The following is a 15,773-nucleotide window of genomic DNA, read 5'->3' as shown; positions in this document are numbered from 1 at the left end:
GCGCCTGTCTGTAACCAAGAGGTAATGGGTTCAAGGCTCGTCGCTGCTACTATTGTTGGCGTATGTATCCTTGGTCAAGACACTTAACGGCAATTGCTCCAACCCAGTGGTCACTAACGGGTTGTCCAAACTATCAGCCTTGCATAAAAAAAAATAAAAATTCCCCCAAAAAATCTCCACCCACAAAGTAACATACATGGTAACTCATAAGCTGACACATGGTATATGAACACCTATGTATATTGACTGTCGTTTTCCAGCCACATTAGGATAAAGTAAGTTACATACCAGCCTAGCTGTAGGACCTCACCCATACAGAAGAAAAAAATTAAAAAATAATTGTGGAAAACAAAACTGTAAAACTGGTACCTTAGACACATTAAGATGCATTGCATTAATTTCATCGTCTTTAGTGAATAAAATATCTATTTCTGCTTCTTTCAGCAAGTTTGCCGTTACCCTCATTGATTTGGCCATTCGTAGTTCTCCAGCTTTGGCTGCTTTTGTGACCTCTAGTGGTTGAAAGTCAGGAGGGTAGAAAAACTTCCATATTAGCTCACGTTGCCTGAAATCAAGTTTATCGATAGTTTAAAGCAAAAAAATATTAATGCAATTTTGTATTTTAATGCAAAAAAATTCAAAAAAGATAGGTTAACAGGCTAAGTGCCGATTTAAGCCAGAAGCCACCACTTCAGCGCTCAGGTAGTTTGATAAATATTTTAAATTTACCAGACAGGCTTTAGGTAGTATCATTTAAAATTTAAACCTATATTGCTTTTAACGTAAGTGCTTTGTTTTCTAAAACTTAATATTCTTAAGCATTTCAGCCAAAAACTTAACCCATGTGGAATGAAGCTAAAATAATCAGGTAAAGAATTTAAGAATAGCTAGAAACAAAAAATCCAAAACTATCTACATTCAAACTTTGTTGCACCTGTCTGCCCATGGTCCATAATTTAAACTTGATCTTTTACCAAACCTAAGCACAATCTCCCATATAGGGTCACCACTCTCATTTGTATCTGATGTTTCTTTGCTCTGGGGGAGTGGCTCACTTTGTACTTTTCCTGTTGGTAAAGAAAATCTGATTTATTTGGAATGTAACATATGTTGTACAGTGAACATGCATTGATCTTAGAAAAAGAAAAGCAACAACATATTTTAAACGTATTAAAATCCTTTTTTAAGTTATGCAGTGGATTCCATTCTCTTCAATTTTTTAAATAACATGACCTTCGCTATCATTTCCAAGATAAAAAATGTTTATTATATCATTTATTTTGTTCAGAAAACCGATTTTGTTTGGCTAATACTAATACACCTTACATCGAAAATGTTAGATCTTACCTGGCTCATCTATAAGAAAAGTGACGTCCACATCGTTGGACCTCACGATAACATATCCCTCACCCATTTTCCTTGGTGGTGGTTCATTATGTATTGGAAGTATTCCCAACATTGGAGGATTAAATGAAGGATCGTAACCTAAACTGGGCACCAACATGAGTCGTAATGAACCCATGGTGCCTTCTAATGCATGCATGAAGATATCATATGGGTTGCTGGCTTCAGTTGTTTTGTATTGAAAGTCTCCCTCTCCAAATGAAACAACTGTAATATAGCAAAGCTATGTTAGGCTTTTACCTTTTACCACTAAAAAGTTTAACATTTGGCGATAAGAGAGAATAACCTTTAAGTGGTAAGTAGAGGGCAGTTGAAACTTTCAGCTATCTATATATAATATTTCCCCATTTTTAAATATTTGATTTATTCGTGGTAATTAGGCCATTGGTACACTCTATAGACCAATATTTATTTAAAAGTAATTTTTTTACAGATATTTTAAAGTAATAATAAGATTATCAGATTTTAACTTCCATTAATTTATCCTCCATCCCAAAGCTCCTAAAAGAATTTAATTAATTTTCATGACTTATTTGTAACAAACAATTAATTAAATAGGGATAATTAGATACTTAACTTGCAACATACATTATTGTATTAATTACAAATTTAACCAAAAAGTGTATATACCCAATGTATTTGGCAAGTACTTGTTTCCGAATGATATTCTCCCATGTGAGATGGTGCATTTGATAACAGGGAACAAGCGTCTCCACCAAACAATTTCATCGCCCACTGTTGGGGTTTGGGGTGTGGGGTTAGTGGAGGTTGACGTACGCTTCGGACGTTTGGAAGTTTCTGTTTTAGGATTTAGTTTTTAACCTGATATAGATACACAAGACATTCCATTAATGTTAACTTTAAAAAATAATCTATGATGTATAAAACAAGAACTATTTGTTATAAATACATGGTTTCACCACACACTTTATAACGGAATAATGTTACCCAACTTACTTCAGTATTGTTATACTAGAAGCACCATTGTTTATAGGCACCTATGTATTGCCTATGTACTGGAAGTCATGCAACACCTATGTATTGAAAAGTCAGGGTATCCATAAATTTAATAGATCCCCGAATGTACAAAAACAAAAAAAAGAAAATTTGCTGGCTGTCTCATTATTTGCTAGTTGTCTTATTAAATCATAAGTAGATTTAAACCATAAACCATTACGTTAATTGGGCTATAAAAGGCTTATGAGCTCATAATGAAAGGGTTTATTATGAGTTCATAATGAATCCGCAAATACCAGGCTGTGATGACCTTAGATTTGATCTTTCCTAATATGTACTTCATATCTGATACCCACAAACCTTTCATGGATTTCTGGGAAGTCTTATCTGCAAATAGGGTCTGTAATCTTGCATAAACCGCATTCCGATTATAAACATGAAACCGAATGTTAGATATGACAACGCTTAACCTCGTGTGACCTTGGCTTAAGTCTGCGAAAAAAAGATACAGGTAAGCAGGCACTTACTTAGTGCAAAAGTTCAAGAAATGATACGACATATTTTAAAAGGGTTTTGTGCAAAAAAGAATTGAATGTGCAGGTTTATTATGAACATTGAAGTAATTAGTTATTTCTTGGAAAATATGAGATGTTGTTGTGCACACAAACAAAAACTTTTATGTATTTGTGAAGTTGGTTCCTGTATGCCTGCGACAGGAAGTTGCACAGGTATATACATCATAACCACAACAGTATGACATCATAGTTGGTGATTCATCGCTAAAGCTTTTTATTATTTGGGCGGCAACTGATTCTCACAGCACCAGCATTGCATATAATGTGCTTTAACACAAGCTATGCATTTTATATTGAATAGGTACTCATATGTATAGCAATTAAAACTCACGTTAAGAGTAGCATTTATCATAACAACACATTATTATAATGCATAATTAGGTTGCTACCTTTTTGCTTTTGCCATGAGCTAACTTCGTATGGTCTCCACCATCTAAATATACAATAACCATCATCAATCCTCAGTGAGTAATCTGTTGTGATGTAATAAACCTCTCGGAACATAAGCTTCCCAGAAAGCACAGAAAATGAGAAAGATCCAATTTTGATATACGCATCTGAAAAGACCTTAAATTTACTTTTGTTTTACAATTAGTAAAATAGCGAAGAGTCTTTCTGCTTTTTACATAAAATAAAACTGCTGTATATAAGGTTATTAACAAACTTAGTTTCTGGCTTATTGAGAGGAAAGAAGAAGTTTTAGATGTCAGTGAAATTATGGATTACCTTTGTAAAACTGGTTGATGACCTTAGTTAATACAAGTCCGAAAAACCTTGAGTTGTAATAAGCTAAGTATAATATCCACAACCCTGAAAGGGAAGTTACTACAAAAAGCTGGACAAGTGATGACTGATTGCTTCTTAGGGAATTATCAATGCACCCTAAATTTAAACGATCATTTCCAGTTGAACAATTAGGTGGGAGAACTTCTGAGCCAGGGATGGCTGTTTGATTTTGGCTAAAAGAGGTTGTGGTATTTTGTGCTGTTGCTACTGCAACATAAGTTGCCTGGATCAAGAACCCAAACACCAATATCATGCTTGAAGGTCTACCTCATGATAACAGAGCAATTTTTGGCCCTAGCAACAAATAGGTCATCTACCACATCTATGTTATAAAACACGTATGTTTTTTTTAAGCAAGCAATATTATATGTTCCTTTCATCTGATCTCTATAGTTAAATTTACCAAAATATACAATATGCCTGGATTACACCATTTTTTGTTTAGTTTACTCTAATAGCCAGTACAAATTTAACTATAATACATATGCAGAGAAAGAAAAACATACACAAGAAAACAACATAAAACTTTAAGAATATATTTAGACAGAAAATGATTAACACTTGAAAATGAAACTTAGTCGGTAAACTAGTAAAGTAACTGAAATTTTCTGTAACCAAATGCGGCAAGAAAGTATGCTTGCTTGTTTAAACTGTTTGTGTAAAACCAAATATTAGGCCAAAAAAATGTTTTATATTCTGTAAGTGCAAAGCATCAGTAGAAGACAAACTACAATTTAATTTTTTAGAAAAGAAAACTGATATGCCACAATAAAAACATCAAAAAATAACAGATTACGAAAACATCAGAAAATACAACAAAGTAATGCACATATTACACAAAGTTACAACATTTTTAATATGCTTTAAGTCTACCATGCAATAGCCATGTCTGTATGCCTCGGAATGACGTACAACCAATAAAAGTAAAACAAAAGTTCCGGATTACAATTTGTGAAAATATAGTTTTTAATATCCCAACAATAAACAGTGAGTGTTGAACCATGCTTAGCATGAACCGAACGTGTTTTCACCGCTGTAAGCGATGTAAAGGAAACCATCTTCATCTTTGTGTTCTGCGTAGATTGCTCCCATGGTGGAGCATGAGTTTGGGACAACTTTATCAACAAAGAGAAAGATTGCTTTCTCAGGAGAAAGGTCAATACGTTTCCTGATGATCCACATGAATTGAGCAACCGAGATATCAGCTGGGACAAGATACTTTCTCTTATCAATGTCCTGGATGGTGGAACCTTCCGCTTTTTCCACAATCACGGGGATGCGGCTTGGATACTTCGTAATGATTTTAGAAGACTCGTTGCAACGATGCTCGTATGTGTGATCCACCTTGAATTGCCACTTCATGTTGATAGCGTGATGTTACTCTCCGGTCAAATAAAACAAAGAAAAGCTTGCACAGCGCAAAAATATACACACTATCTGAAGCGACACAATGTTAAGCTGAAGCAATAAAAACCACCGTTTATACTGATCAGTTTACATTATTACATATAACAGACACATTAAGGTGCCTGATAAACTAATTAGTGCGACTTCAAAAAAAAGAGTAATTTACACTGGTTCAAAATAAAGTCCACCAGGCTATTTAATGCACTACACTAATCTCATATACATTTAAGGAATGCACTACATTATGTATAAACATATATTACATTCTCCCCAACTCGGTGAATCTAGTTTGCAAACAAAAGGCTAGAATGTAAACAAACCTCCGATATAAACACAACATCAGCTGACCGCGAAATCATTATGACATCATCATAACGTCAACACCCGAAAAGCGGAACCGCTGTCACATGATCCAACATAAAGATAACAAACAATTTTCAAGCTGACAGCGATAACAGCAAATGCTGATAACAAAACAAGTTTGAATTAAATCAATAAAATTAAATTAGGGTTAAGTAAATATTCACATTGTAAGTCATAACACTATCGTCATGAATTGACCAACAACAGAACAAAGAGTTTAAAAGCATTTTGTGCACAGAATGGTTTCGAACCAGATCTTTTGATTGCCCAAAAACTACTAATCGGTACATCCCAACTATTCAATGATTTTTCTTACACCTAGTTTCAATTGTTGCTTGTGAAACAACATCGTGACATACATTTGTATGGCGCCCGTTCTGTACTGAATAATATTGCTATTTAAAATATAGTGGGGTGGGGAAAGATGGAACACCTTTAGCACCTGATATCCAAGTATCATGATCGTGTTATAAACAATTAACAACGGTCTATGGGAGTTGTGAGGATACGGTTTTAGAGTTCTTTGAATGTTCTTTGCTTACTATCAAATTGGACGAGAAAATGAAATGAACAGGTATCCCATCTTCGCCCACCCTACTATATATATTAATAAAGTTCATGATTGTAATGCGCTTTAAATTTGATACAAGACGATATTTACGCGGCTGTTAAGTCGACACCTTGATCGACACAACACGCTGGTTCAATTTATTTCGTGTTAAACTTTTACCTACCTGTGTTCTGTGCAGATATACCGCAGATATATGGTTAACGCTTATCCTATTATCAACACCTTAATCTTGAAGTACAGGCACACAAATGGGCCACCTTTTGGAAAAGCCGAGATTATGATGTGACCAGAGTCGGTATATATACCTGTTTATTTACGGACTTTGATTGTGACAATATACAGAAAACCCACTGTCTTTTAAAACGTTCATGACTCCAGACACGAGCCGCATGTCCTTACTTCTATTTCTGACCTCAGTTGAACTACACTCTTCCGCGAAAAAGTTGAATATAAAATGCTAAAGTAATACCTTATCTATTAGGTGCTAAAATCGGATGATTTAACCCCTAGACCAGGGTTTCCAACCAGGAAACCGAGCCTTTTTTAAGGGGTAATGGAAAAATTTAAAAAAGATTTCTTTCTTATTTTATGAAGTCCACTTCAACATTATATATAGTAGGGTGGGGGAAGATGGGACATCTTTTCTGTCTATTTTCTTGTACCATTTGGTAGTAAACAAAGAAAATTTAAAGATTATAAACCCTATCCTCATGGCTTCCATAGACCCCCCCCCCCCCGCCTGCTATAACAAAAAAATACATTCAAAATTAATTAATTGACGTTTCTTATTTTTTTGAAAAGGTTAAAATAAATATGGGATTCACTGATTTTTCAAATTTTTTAAAAGGGCCACGCGCCACGTTGTATAAAAAAGGTTTGGGTACTGGTGATTATTACCTGAAGCATCAATCAAACAGTTTTAGTTAGTAATTAAACTTGTGGTTGGCTACTTAAACTTGTGAAGTTTAATTAATTTCATGTGTTGTTAACAGTAAATTAATGAATATGAGACATTGATCTGATTAAAACCAATAAAACATACTTGGCAGTGCAAGTTAACACAGACAAAATAGTTATTCTGTGGATTCCGGTAAATCCTGATCAAAATCCTTATCCTGGACCTCCAGATCCTCCCCATATTGAAGAGACATGTCAATATTTTGGAGTATTATATCAATAGAGTCTTCATCGGAACGATCCAGTGGTAAAAATCGGACCATGCCGTAATCATCAATTAGTTCACATATTACGCGGGTCAGGTTACTAAATTTCCTGCTATGGTATGATGATTGAGACTCCTCAGAGTCTGCAATTGCTATCATGTCTGGGTCGAGGTATTTTCTAATTTGTTTCTTTGAGCGCTTGGGCAATAGGTCAAGTTTAGACATGATACTTATGTGTGGTATTTCCAAATTCACCATGCAGGATAATGACGAGAGAACACCGGATACAAACTTACTTGGATCACCCAAAAATTGAGCATCTACTAAAAACACTCCGCAAATCCGGAAATCCCAGGATTGCAACGTCTCAGTGAGTTGTTTCATTGCTGGCAGGTGAGTGTACAGCTCAATTTGACCTGGACAATCAAAAATAAAATAATCATCATCCTGAGCCTCCAGATTATCCCTCAGCCACTCCAAGTTCTTCATGACATATTCCATGCAAAAGATAAGTCCTCCGTTAGGTCCAAACTTAAGATCTTCATCTTCCATAACATCCTCTAGCTGAACCAGCTCCCTATCATGTTAAAACATATTAATTCAAGGTTGACATGACAGGCAGCACTTCACTGAAAAAACCTTAGCTATTACCTAATATGTACAGACAGTCTTCATACTCGATATCACTAAATTTAATTACAAAACAACCCTATCAATTTTTATAGTATACTCAATTATGAAACACATGTTTGATTTAAAAGAAGGTCCTTAAACAAATTCCTTAAAGCCCACTTTATTCAACCACATGCTTTAAAATAGTGGCTCCCAAAGTGGGCGTTTGCAACCATGCAGATGGCGTTGGATATTAACCTTGGCAATTAGGAAGCGCCACGTTATAAACTTTGAGGGTACCATAGGGTAAATCAAGGCAGTTGTGCTAAGAATATGTGAAAAACAATTATTTTTGCATCTTTCAGCGCAATTAGGCCTTCTTTACATTTGTAATATATAATTCAACAAACAAAGTAACATACATGGTAAATCGTAACCTGGAACGAGGTGTGAAACCCTTGTGATAACGGCTGTCGTTCCGGCCACGCGAGGATAAAGTAAGTTACATTCATTCATTCAATAGGGGGGAATGAATATTAAATATTCTATTAAAATTAGGTTGCTTCACCTTTGCAAAAAATGCTGAAACTTCACCAACCTGAGCCCTTTTAATAAAGTTAGACTTTAGTTTATAATAAGAGAAAAAATTATTTGTTTGGAGGGCATTTGATCCTCCGTTTGTTGTCTAGGTGGCGGTGTGGGCGTGGTGGTAAGAAAAAGGTTTGGAAAACACTTCTTTAACACACCAATAAACTTACCGAACATCAAAAGTCACAGAATATTTAAAATTCTCAGCTGCAGGATCAAAGTTGACAATAAAACATCGCCTTTTTAATGCTCTGAAGTGTTCCTCCAGCATTGCACAATATGTGCTCTTTCCGCTGCCTGCAGGTCCCATTACTATTTGTGCAAATTTGGGCATCTTTCATAATTCTACCAAAACAACTAAACACAAATGTATGAAAGTGACAACGTCAGAAAAATGTTTTTTTTATTAACATAGGCCTATACAAATTATTTCCCAATACAAAAATCTTTAAAAATTACATCTAAAATATCCTCAGATCCTATTTTGCCTGAAATACGACCCAGTTCAGTTAAAGCCATTCGAAAATATTCAGCAGCTATAACAACATCCTTATTCAAAAATTGGTTTCCTTTTTCAAGGAATGAAACACAGTTATTAAGATGGAGCCTGTGCCTTTGTTGAGTAACACTAGGAGTTTCACCAACACAAGAACCACCACACAGCTTTTCGAGTCTTTTGGAAAAAGTTTGTAGAAGGTCTTGAAATCCATCCAATGTTTTGCAAGAAATTAACAACACACTAGCGTACTCTGATTGTAAATCACGAATTTTCTTAAGTTTTTCACTTTCTAACAAGTCCGATTTATTTAAAATCACAATTAAGTTTTCCAATGAAGTCAAATTATTTTCAAGGTGCAATTCATGGGCATGTTGTTTGATAAATTCTGAGAAGTTATTTAAATCTTTATTATTTACCTCTTGGGAATTAACCACCAAGACAACTAAGTCTGCTTCTTTGGCTTTAACATATGCCCGATCGACACCTTGTTTTTCTATAACACCATGACTTCTTCTCAAACCAGCAGTATCACTTATTAAAACTGGGAAGCCTGAAATATCCAGAGCAGTTTCAATAACATCCCTTGTGGTACCAGGTATAGGAGACACGATGGCAGCTGGACGTTGGGTGACAGCATTCAGTAAACTGCTCTTCCCCACATTCGGCTTACCAATGATGGCCACTCTTACCCCATCTCTCAGTCTCTCTCCGCGACGTTCATCTGATAAATGATGTTGTATTTTAGAGATCATTTTTGTTGTGTTTAACCTGATATTGCAAATGATATCTGGATCCAGGTCTTCATCTTCTTCAAAGTCAATAAATGCTTCTAAGTGAGCAACGCACCTCAGAACTTCATTACTCCAGCCCTTATACAACGATGCCAAGGACCCTTCCATTTGGTGAAGCGCTTGTCGACGCTGGGCTTCGGTTTCTGCATGTATCAGGTCACCTAACCCCTCCACCTCTGTAAGATCCAACTTCCCATTTAAAAACGCTTGCTTTGTGTAGTCACCTGCTTCCGCAGGCCTTAGGCCCGTAATGCATGAAAGTGCATTAAGAACCGATGCAATTACTGCTGGCCCACCATGGACCTGAAATTCACAAACATCTTCCCCTGTGAAACTGCTTGGGCGTGGAAACCACAAAACCAGTGAGCGGTCTAACATTAAATTCGAGACTGGATGATATATTGGTTGCACAATAGCTTTCCTAGGTCCAGGTAAACTTTTTCTTTTGGTTAGTTTTAGCAGCGCATTTGGGGAGCACTTGCCAGAAACTCGGATAATGGAAACCCCACATTTTCCAAACCCAGAAGAAACAGCATATATTGTGCTTTGGTGTAGCAAACTTTCAGTAGAATAGCACTTGCAGTGATTATACAAGATCTGCCATTTTGTTTGTACCGATGCAAGTGTTCGTGAACTTGTTACCAGTGTGGTAATTTGCACTGTTATACGGGACAAATTACAAGATAACAAATTGGAAGAAATGGTCGAAACATTCCTTAAACAAAATCCCCACAATTTTTTCCTTCCTAACATTTTAGCAAATAAACATGAAAACATCTAATGACCTAGCCGTTATAACATTCTAGCATGTACCTGTCATATTCACAAACAAATATTCCTTATTTTGTAGGACACACGTTTTGGTTTTATTAATAACAATTGCATTGATTTTACATGAAACATGAATGAAATACGAAACAAAATACAGTACATTGTTTATTATGTATAATTGGCTAAAATGAAATCTGATACAGGTCTTTAAAAAATATTCATGCAGTCGCATGATGGTAAAAGCAATACAAAAAAAGCCATTACGTTAGCGTGGCTTTTGGGTAAATGGGAGCGCTTATTATCAAAAACTACCTTGTAGCTCCTTTGAAGCACCATAGTACACTACCATAGTACACTACTCACTACCATAGTACACTACTGTTAGTGTACTATGATGGAAGCACGTTAAAAAACAAAACATTTACGGGGATTGCCCTGCGCTGAGAAAAAATATTCATAGAAATGTAAAAGAAGATTGAATATAAATGAATGTAACTAATTTATCTTTGCATCGACGGTGATTATGACCAAAGCCATAGAAACTAGGCCAATTCATTGTTACATAAAAGGCAAATTAAACACAGATTTATGTTTAATACAAGACAGTATGGGAAAACCTATGTTTTTCGGTAAGTTTAAAGAAAAATGGACTAAAAAACAAAATGAAAGGTTGGGAAGTGTCAAAAATATGGCAATTTGTTTTCTTCTTCGAAAAAAGCTAATGGAACAATTTAGAAGCGCCTAATTTGTGACATTTTAGTCGTTTAACAGGGGTAATTTTGTACATTAAAAAATATTAGGATAAATATAGTAGGGTAGGGAAAGACGGGACACTTTTTCATTCTATGTTCTCTTCCTATTTGGTAGTAAACAAATAACAATAAAAGAATTGTATAGCCGTTTTCTCAAGATTTCCATAGACGCTTATTGTAAATTATTTAAAGCACGATAACAATATTTAGATATTATGTACCAAAGGTTCTCCACTCTACTATATATATAAGCTTTTTCACCCCATCCTACCAAAAACGTAAACAAGACCTCACAAAAATGAGGAATTAGAAATCGACGAATATATATAAATATATATAAGAATAGATAAATATATATATATATAGTTATTAATACGAAGATCTAGAACGTTTTAACAAATTCTTGTTTTGTGCTGGAATGTTGTAAGTTTTTATATATAACAATATATATAATAATAGAGTCCGTTTTTATGTACGACCAGAGTCGGGACTCCGTGTATTCCCGCACGCTGATTCAATAACTCCTTTAAAAAAATGAATAAGTTTCATTTCTGTGACCAGGAGCGCTTGATAATGACATCGAATGTTCTGGTAATACAAAGTCAAATTTATAAAACAACATTTTATTTCTGAAAGGTTCATAGACCTGAAAGTGAAATCTATTAAAGTTTTTAAACATTGTTGTAAGGTAAAAAGTATCCACTCAATTGTTTTAATATTAGATTTAAAAACATTTAAAATTTAATATAGTCCTGTAGCGTAAAATGGGACACCTTTAGCACATAATATTCAAATATCCTGATCGTGTTTAAAACAATTAACAACGCTCTATGGGCGTCGTGAGGATACGGTTTTATAATTCATTGAATGTTCTTAGTTTACTGCCAAATAGGACAAGAAATGGAATGATAATGTGTCCCATCTTCCCCCACCCTACTTTACAAAAATATGTGTTACACATTAAACTTACATTAAACTTTCCTTTCGCGTCAAAGTGTCGTCGTTCTATATGTATTTTCCGATGGGCAACAGGCAACCGACTACCCTGCACCATCCAAAGATTGTTGTATACGTCTACTGCATTAATTAAATTCTTCACTTGGCTTTGACAATTAGTTTTGGTAGTATTACACAAGCTAAAGCGGTGGTGTATACTGTTGATAATAAAAAAAAAACAGTGAACGGTTTAGGTGGGCTTCTACATTGTATGATGCAGTGGGGGAGATGGGACACCTCGGCACATATTGCCAAATATATCCAAAATCGAAACAGATTGCGTTTTTGGGGTGATACCACGAATTAGTACTATCATGCTTTTACTAATTGACAACATTTGAAACATATATAATAAAAACACGAGGAGTTATTTAGCGATTAGCACAACAGGTGAAATTTTACGAATTCGAAAACACACAGGATAAGGCGGGACAGTTTAATATCGTGGGTAATTTCGATTAATAAGTGTATTTATGAATAGGAATATACGTAAATAACACGAAATAATACTGTACGCTGTGAAAGTTCAAGTCTAAACATTATTTTCCTTGCCCTACTGCTATAGTTTTTACATGTTACCTATATTATATTATTAGGAGACAATTAGGGTTTTGGCTCAAGCCAGTTCGCATAAATTATTTTTATAAGTGCAAATGACCAGATTTCGAATATATTTTACACATAATATCTTGTTATTACAGCAGTATCTTATATTTGAATAACCCCAGAGATATAAATTATTAAATTAAAAGCGAATCTTTAAAGTTTGGCAATAAAAACATACAAAACTACAAAGAAATATTCAAGATTGTTTTATAAAGCTATGAAACTAGTTTAATTGTTCACTCGCAATCTACAAATTCTCATCGGCTTTTCTGTGATTAGCGAACATTTAAAAATAACACCTTACTCTTTCGCATTTTTACCTGTTTAAAACATACTGTTTCTATTTTTTATTTTCTTTTTTAATATTTAAAAACAGTAACCAGCTTTGACGGGCGTTTTATAAAGTCGTGATTATACTGTCGAATAACTCTGTAACATTATTTTCCTGATCATCATTAGTAAAAAGAAAGTTAGAAAAAGTCTTGTCTGACAAAGTGTCCAATCCCCCCCCCCCCACCCTACTATAGGCTATATAGCTGTGTTTTTCGTGCTAACCGCCATACTTATATCTTTTTTGTACATAAATACTGTCATTTTATCGGTTGTTATGTTACGGTGTTTACCCACAACTACATAAAGCGATCACGGCGGTTAAAATTGCGGTTAAAAAACAGGCTGTAGAGAGATAGATGGATTGAACGAGATTGGTTGGGCCGCAAGGTGTGCCATAATTTTACGACATCATGTCTGATGAGTTAGAGCGGTTTCAAAGAGGCATAAAGCCACCATAATGACCTTAAAATTACGTAATCTAGCACTTAAAACTGTGTAATCATAAGTTACCGTAAATATATCCACCAATTGCAAACTTCTTATTTGCTGCAACATAATCTGATGCTTTACAAAAGGACGTGCCTTATATACGCATTTTTATAATTTTTTCATTAATTTTATATAATTTTTTCATTATTATTCTTTTAAATAAATGTTCGCAAGCGAGCGAAATACATATTTAGATAAATTTATTAACGACGTAAATTTTTCTACCTTTGACAATTTTGATCTAAATGCCGACATGTGTGGATCAAATCCATCTTTAGTGAATCTATGCTTTTCTTTAACTGCAAAAGAATAATTTGTAAAACATCACTATATACAATCAATGAACGAACTTTAATATTTTCGTACTTTTTATGGCTAGCTATTTTAACAACCTATAAGAGACAACTGGAGGAGTTGAAGCAATTGCCGACAACTCTCTTGTTAAGAAAACATAAACACGAGTGACACCGCACAGCCTCGAACTTATGTCCTCTGGTCTATAGAGCCGAGCGCCAGTTTGAGACGTTGCCGAACAGAATCAGCCATTTTTGGCAGGTAAGTTAGAAATAATGTCATTATACTAACATGTGAGTAATTCCGCATTCTCCTATCTTTGCACAATCTTCCAGAAACCTGAAAAGGCAGAAAATTTACAACTGTGAAACAAGTAATATATAGTCGTTTGGAAGCAGCAACACAAATTTGGACAATGGCAAGTAGTATCTCGGGAACAGGTGGCTTATTTTATTCTGTTTCATGCAACTCTACTAGTCTTAAAAACCCCAGAAAACTTTACCGTTAGATTTTGATGTTGATTGATATCATTACTGAGACGTCCAAACGCATACTGGGTCTTCTGACAAATTGGCCAAGAGTTCGCCATTTCGTTGCACAACAAAGCAACCACCCACAAGTATCGTATGTTGGAACCTATTACATAATATAGTGTTACGTAAAGTGTGGTTCGGGACGCTGCTCTAACGGCCTACCGCGACTGATCAGACTGATGTAGGGTTTCTTAACACCTAGTTTAATGGCATATAAAAACTACTATAATAAAACGTTAAGAATAACGCTCAAACACTATAAAGTTTTGACCAATGTAACCGAATACAACAACGGTAATCCAATACATCAATACAACGTTACTACACCATATACACAACGAGAACTGCCGATCTTATGCAATGTTAGGGCGGATGTAAGTAAAACAGAAGAAAAGGTCGCATTCGCGCCACGACGACTAATTATGCTTAGAGGTGAAACAAGCGCGAGACGTATAAATCCAACATAAAACGGTAGAAAAACTAGGAAACAATACAGAAGAACGCCACAGCAAACTACACACAAAAACCAAAACCGTTCAACGCTAAAAGAAACAGTACGTCACACATAATATAGCGCCGCTTAGTAAGTACATTAAAATTCCCGGGAGTTAAAAACTCTACATAGACTCATATAGCAAAGAGTTTGTTTCTTTCCAATGGGCCTGACATGCATACCATGCGCTATAAAAAAATGCCGCGTGCTTTATAAATCAAGTTTATACTGAGAGTGTAGGACTCTCCTTATTTTTTTCTCTTAATTTATACCGATTAAGGAAATCCAAATGAAGAGTAGTGCGTAGAACTATATGAGCATATACATTGAACAAGTAAAATATATTGTAAATTTAGCAAAAGCAAAAATATATCACTGTTTTACCCCTTTTGGACATGACACTTCTCTTTCATTGGCGAGAACTTTGACACTATGTTGGCAGTACTATATCTGAAGAGCAAGTCAAGAATTTAAATAAATTTAAACGGGATTTTCCTTCTTCCAACGAACTTGACTACATGCTGAAAGAAGAAGGATTTAAGCAACGTGAACCTCGTTACCACGTAGGGACAATTACTTCAGAAACGATGGTTCCGGTTTCGCATGCGGTTGTTCGGTCTGTCTTCAGTGGGAAACATTTCTTGCTTGTTGATATAAGTCGTCATGTTCTCCAACACAGTCGATCAGGATCAGAAGGTTCATCCAAGTCGGTACATCGATTGCCTTTCCTGTTTAGTTTAGACGCAAACCGTATTTCAAACAATGAACTTTTAAATTGTGTATCTTAAAG

The 15,773-nt window shown here is 35.1% G+C and overlaps 5 protein-coding genes across 9 annotated transcripts in view; all 5 read right to left on the bottom strand.

Moving 5' to 3' along the window:
- Positions 1–3,999, bottom strand: part of LOC149740161 (bridge-like lipid transfer protein family member 1) — a 47,311-nt gene extending 43,312 nt beyond the window's left edge. For both annotated transcript variants that reach the window (XM_089871562.1, XM_089871563.1), the window contains exons 1-7: positions 3,663–3,999; positions 3,326–3,493; positions 2,722–2,853; positions 2,035–2,202; positions 1,348–1,611; positions 935–1,067; positions 370–565 (exon numbers count right to left, since the gene is read on the bottom strand). In XM_089871562.1, the coding sequence (XP_089727688.1) occupies positions 370–565; positions 935–1,067; positions 1,348–1,611; positions 2,035–2,202; positions 2,722–2,853; positions 3,326–3,493; positions 3,663–3,975 (1,374 nt within the window). In that variant the 5' untranslated portion in view covers positions 3,976–3,999. The remainder of the gene's footprint in view (positions 1–369; positions 566–934; positions 1,068–1,347; positions 1,612–2,034; positions 2,203–2,721; positions 2,854–3,325; positions 3,494–3,662) is intronic.
- A 148-nt stretch (positions 4,000–4,147) lies between these two features.
- On the bottom strand, positions 4,148–5,446 carry LOC149740160 (gamma-aminobutyric acid receptor-associated protein-like 2). The gene has a single exon (XM_089871619.1). It carries the CDS (start codon positions 5,082–5,084, stop codon positions 4,728–4,730), a length of 357 nt encoding a protein of 118 aa, XP_089727745.1. The 5' UTR covers positions 5,085–5,446; the 3' UTR covers positions 4,148–4,727.
- A 1,384-nt stretch (positions 5,447–6,830) lies between these two features.
- LOC149740159 (GPN-loop GTPase 3-like) lies at positions 6,831–8,760 on the bottom strand. Its single transcript, XM_089871607.1, has 2 exons — positions 8,597–8,760; positions 6,831–7,803 (listed from the first exon to the last, which is right to left on the bottom strand). The coding sequence occupies exons 1-2, from the start codon at positions 8,758–8,760 to the stop codon at positions 7,137–7,139; spliced, it is 831 nt and encodes a 276-aa protein (XP_089727733.1). The 3' UTR covers positions 6,831–7,136.
- A 23-nt stretch (positions 8,761–8,783) lies between these two features.
- LOC149740158 (5-taurinomethyluridine-[tRNA] synthase subunit GTPB3, mitochondrial-like) lies at positions 8,784–10,837 on the bottom strand. Its single transcript, XM_089871583.1, has one exon. The coding sequence runs from the start codon at positions 10,491–10,493 to the stop codon at positions 8,853–8,855; it is 1,641 nt and encodes a 546-aa protein (XP_089727709.1). The 5' UTR covers positions 10,494–10,837; the 3' UTR covers positions 8,784–8,852.
- Positions 10,552–15,702, bottom strand: LOC149740157 (uncharacterized). Of its 4 annotated transcripts, none has more exons than XM_089871615.1 (7): positions 15,561–15,702; positions 15,368–15,504; positions 14,460–14,593; positions 14,249–14,296; positions 13,889–13,962; positions 12,210–12,393; positions 10,552–11,827 (listed from the first exon to the last, which is right to left on the bottom strand). In XM_089871615.1, the coding sequence occupies exons 2-7, from the start codon at positions 15,378–15,380 to the stop codon at positions 11,708–11,710; spliced, it is 573 nt and encodes a 190-aa protein (XP_089727741.1). In that variant the 5' UTR covers positions 15,381–15,504; positions 15,561–15,702; the 3' UTR covers positions 10,552–11,707. The 4 variants fall into 4 exon arrangements, with proteins under 4 accessions (XP_089727741.1, XP_089727742.1, XP_089727740.1 ...); XM_089871616.1 differs by having other exon boundaries at positions 15,368–15,433; positions 15,561–15,701; XM_089871614.1 differs by having other exon boundaries at positions 15,368–15,683.
- Positions 15,703–15,773: the final 71 nt, after the last annotated feature.

Source organism: Ciona robusta, chromosome 2 (assembly GCF_009617815.1).
Source record: "Ciona robusta chromosome 2, ASM961781v2".
Classification (NCBI taxonomy): domain Eukaryota; kingdom Metazoa; phylum Chordata; class Ascidiacea; order Phlebobranchia; family Cionidae; genus Ciona; species Ciona robusta.
The sequence above is the reverse complement of the archived record's forward strand: the minus strand, read 5'-3'. Positions and strand labels throughout refer to the sequence as shown.

Excerpts from the sequence above, each read along its gene's own strand:
- LOC149740160 (XM_089871619.1), bottom strand. The coding sequence starts at position 5,084 with ATGAAGTGGCAATTCAAGGTGGATCACACATACGAGCATCGTTGCAAC.
- LOC149740159 (XM_089871607.1), bottom strand. The coding sequence starts at position 8,760 with ATGCCCAAATTTGCACAAATAGTAATGGGACCTGCAGGCAGCGGAAAG. Across the intron at positions 7,804-8,596 it reads TCTGTGACTTTTGATGTTCG|GGAGCTGGTTCAGCTAGAGG; the intron begins GTAAGTTTATTG and ends TTAACATGATAG.
- LOC149740158 (XM_089871583.1), bottom strand. The coding sequence starts at position 10,493 with ATGTTTTCATGTTTATTTGCTAAAATGTTAGGAAGGAAAAAATTGTGG.
- LOC149740157 (XM_089871615.1), bottom strand. Across the intron at positions 13,963-14,248 it reads GAATGCGGAATTACTCACAT|TTAAAGAAAAGCATAGATTC; the intron begins GTTAGTATAATG and ends ATTCTTTTGCAG. Across the intron at positions 12,394-13,888 it reads TTAGATCAAAATTGTCAAAG|TATACACCACCGCTTTAGCT; the intron begins GTAGAAAAATTT and ends TATTATCAACAG.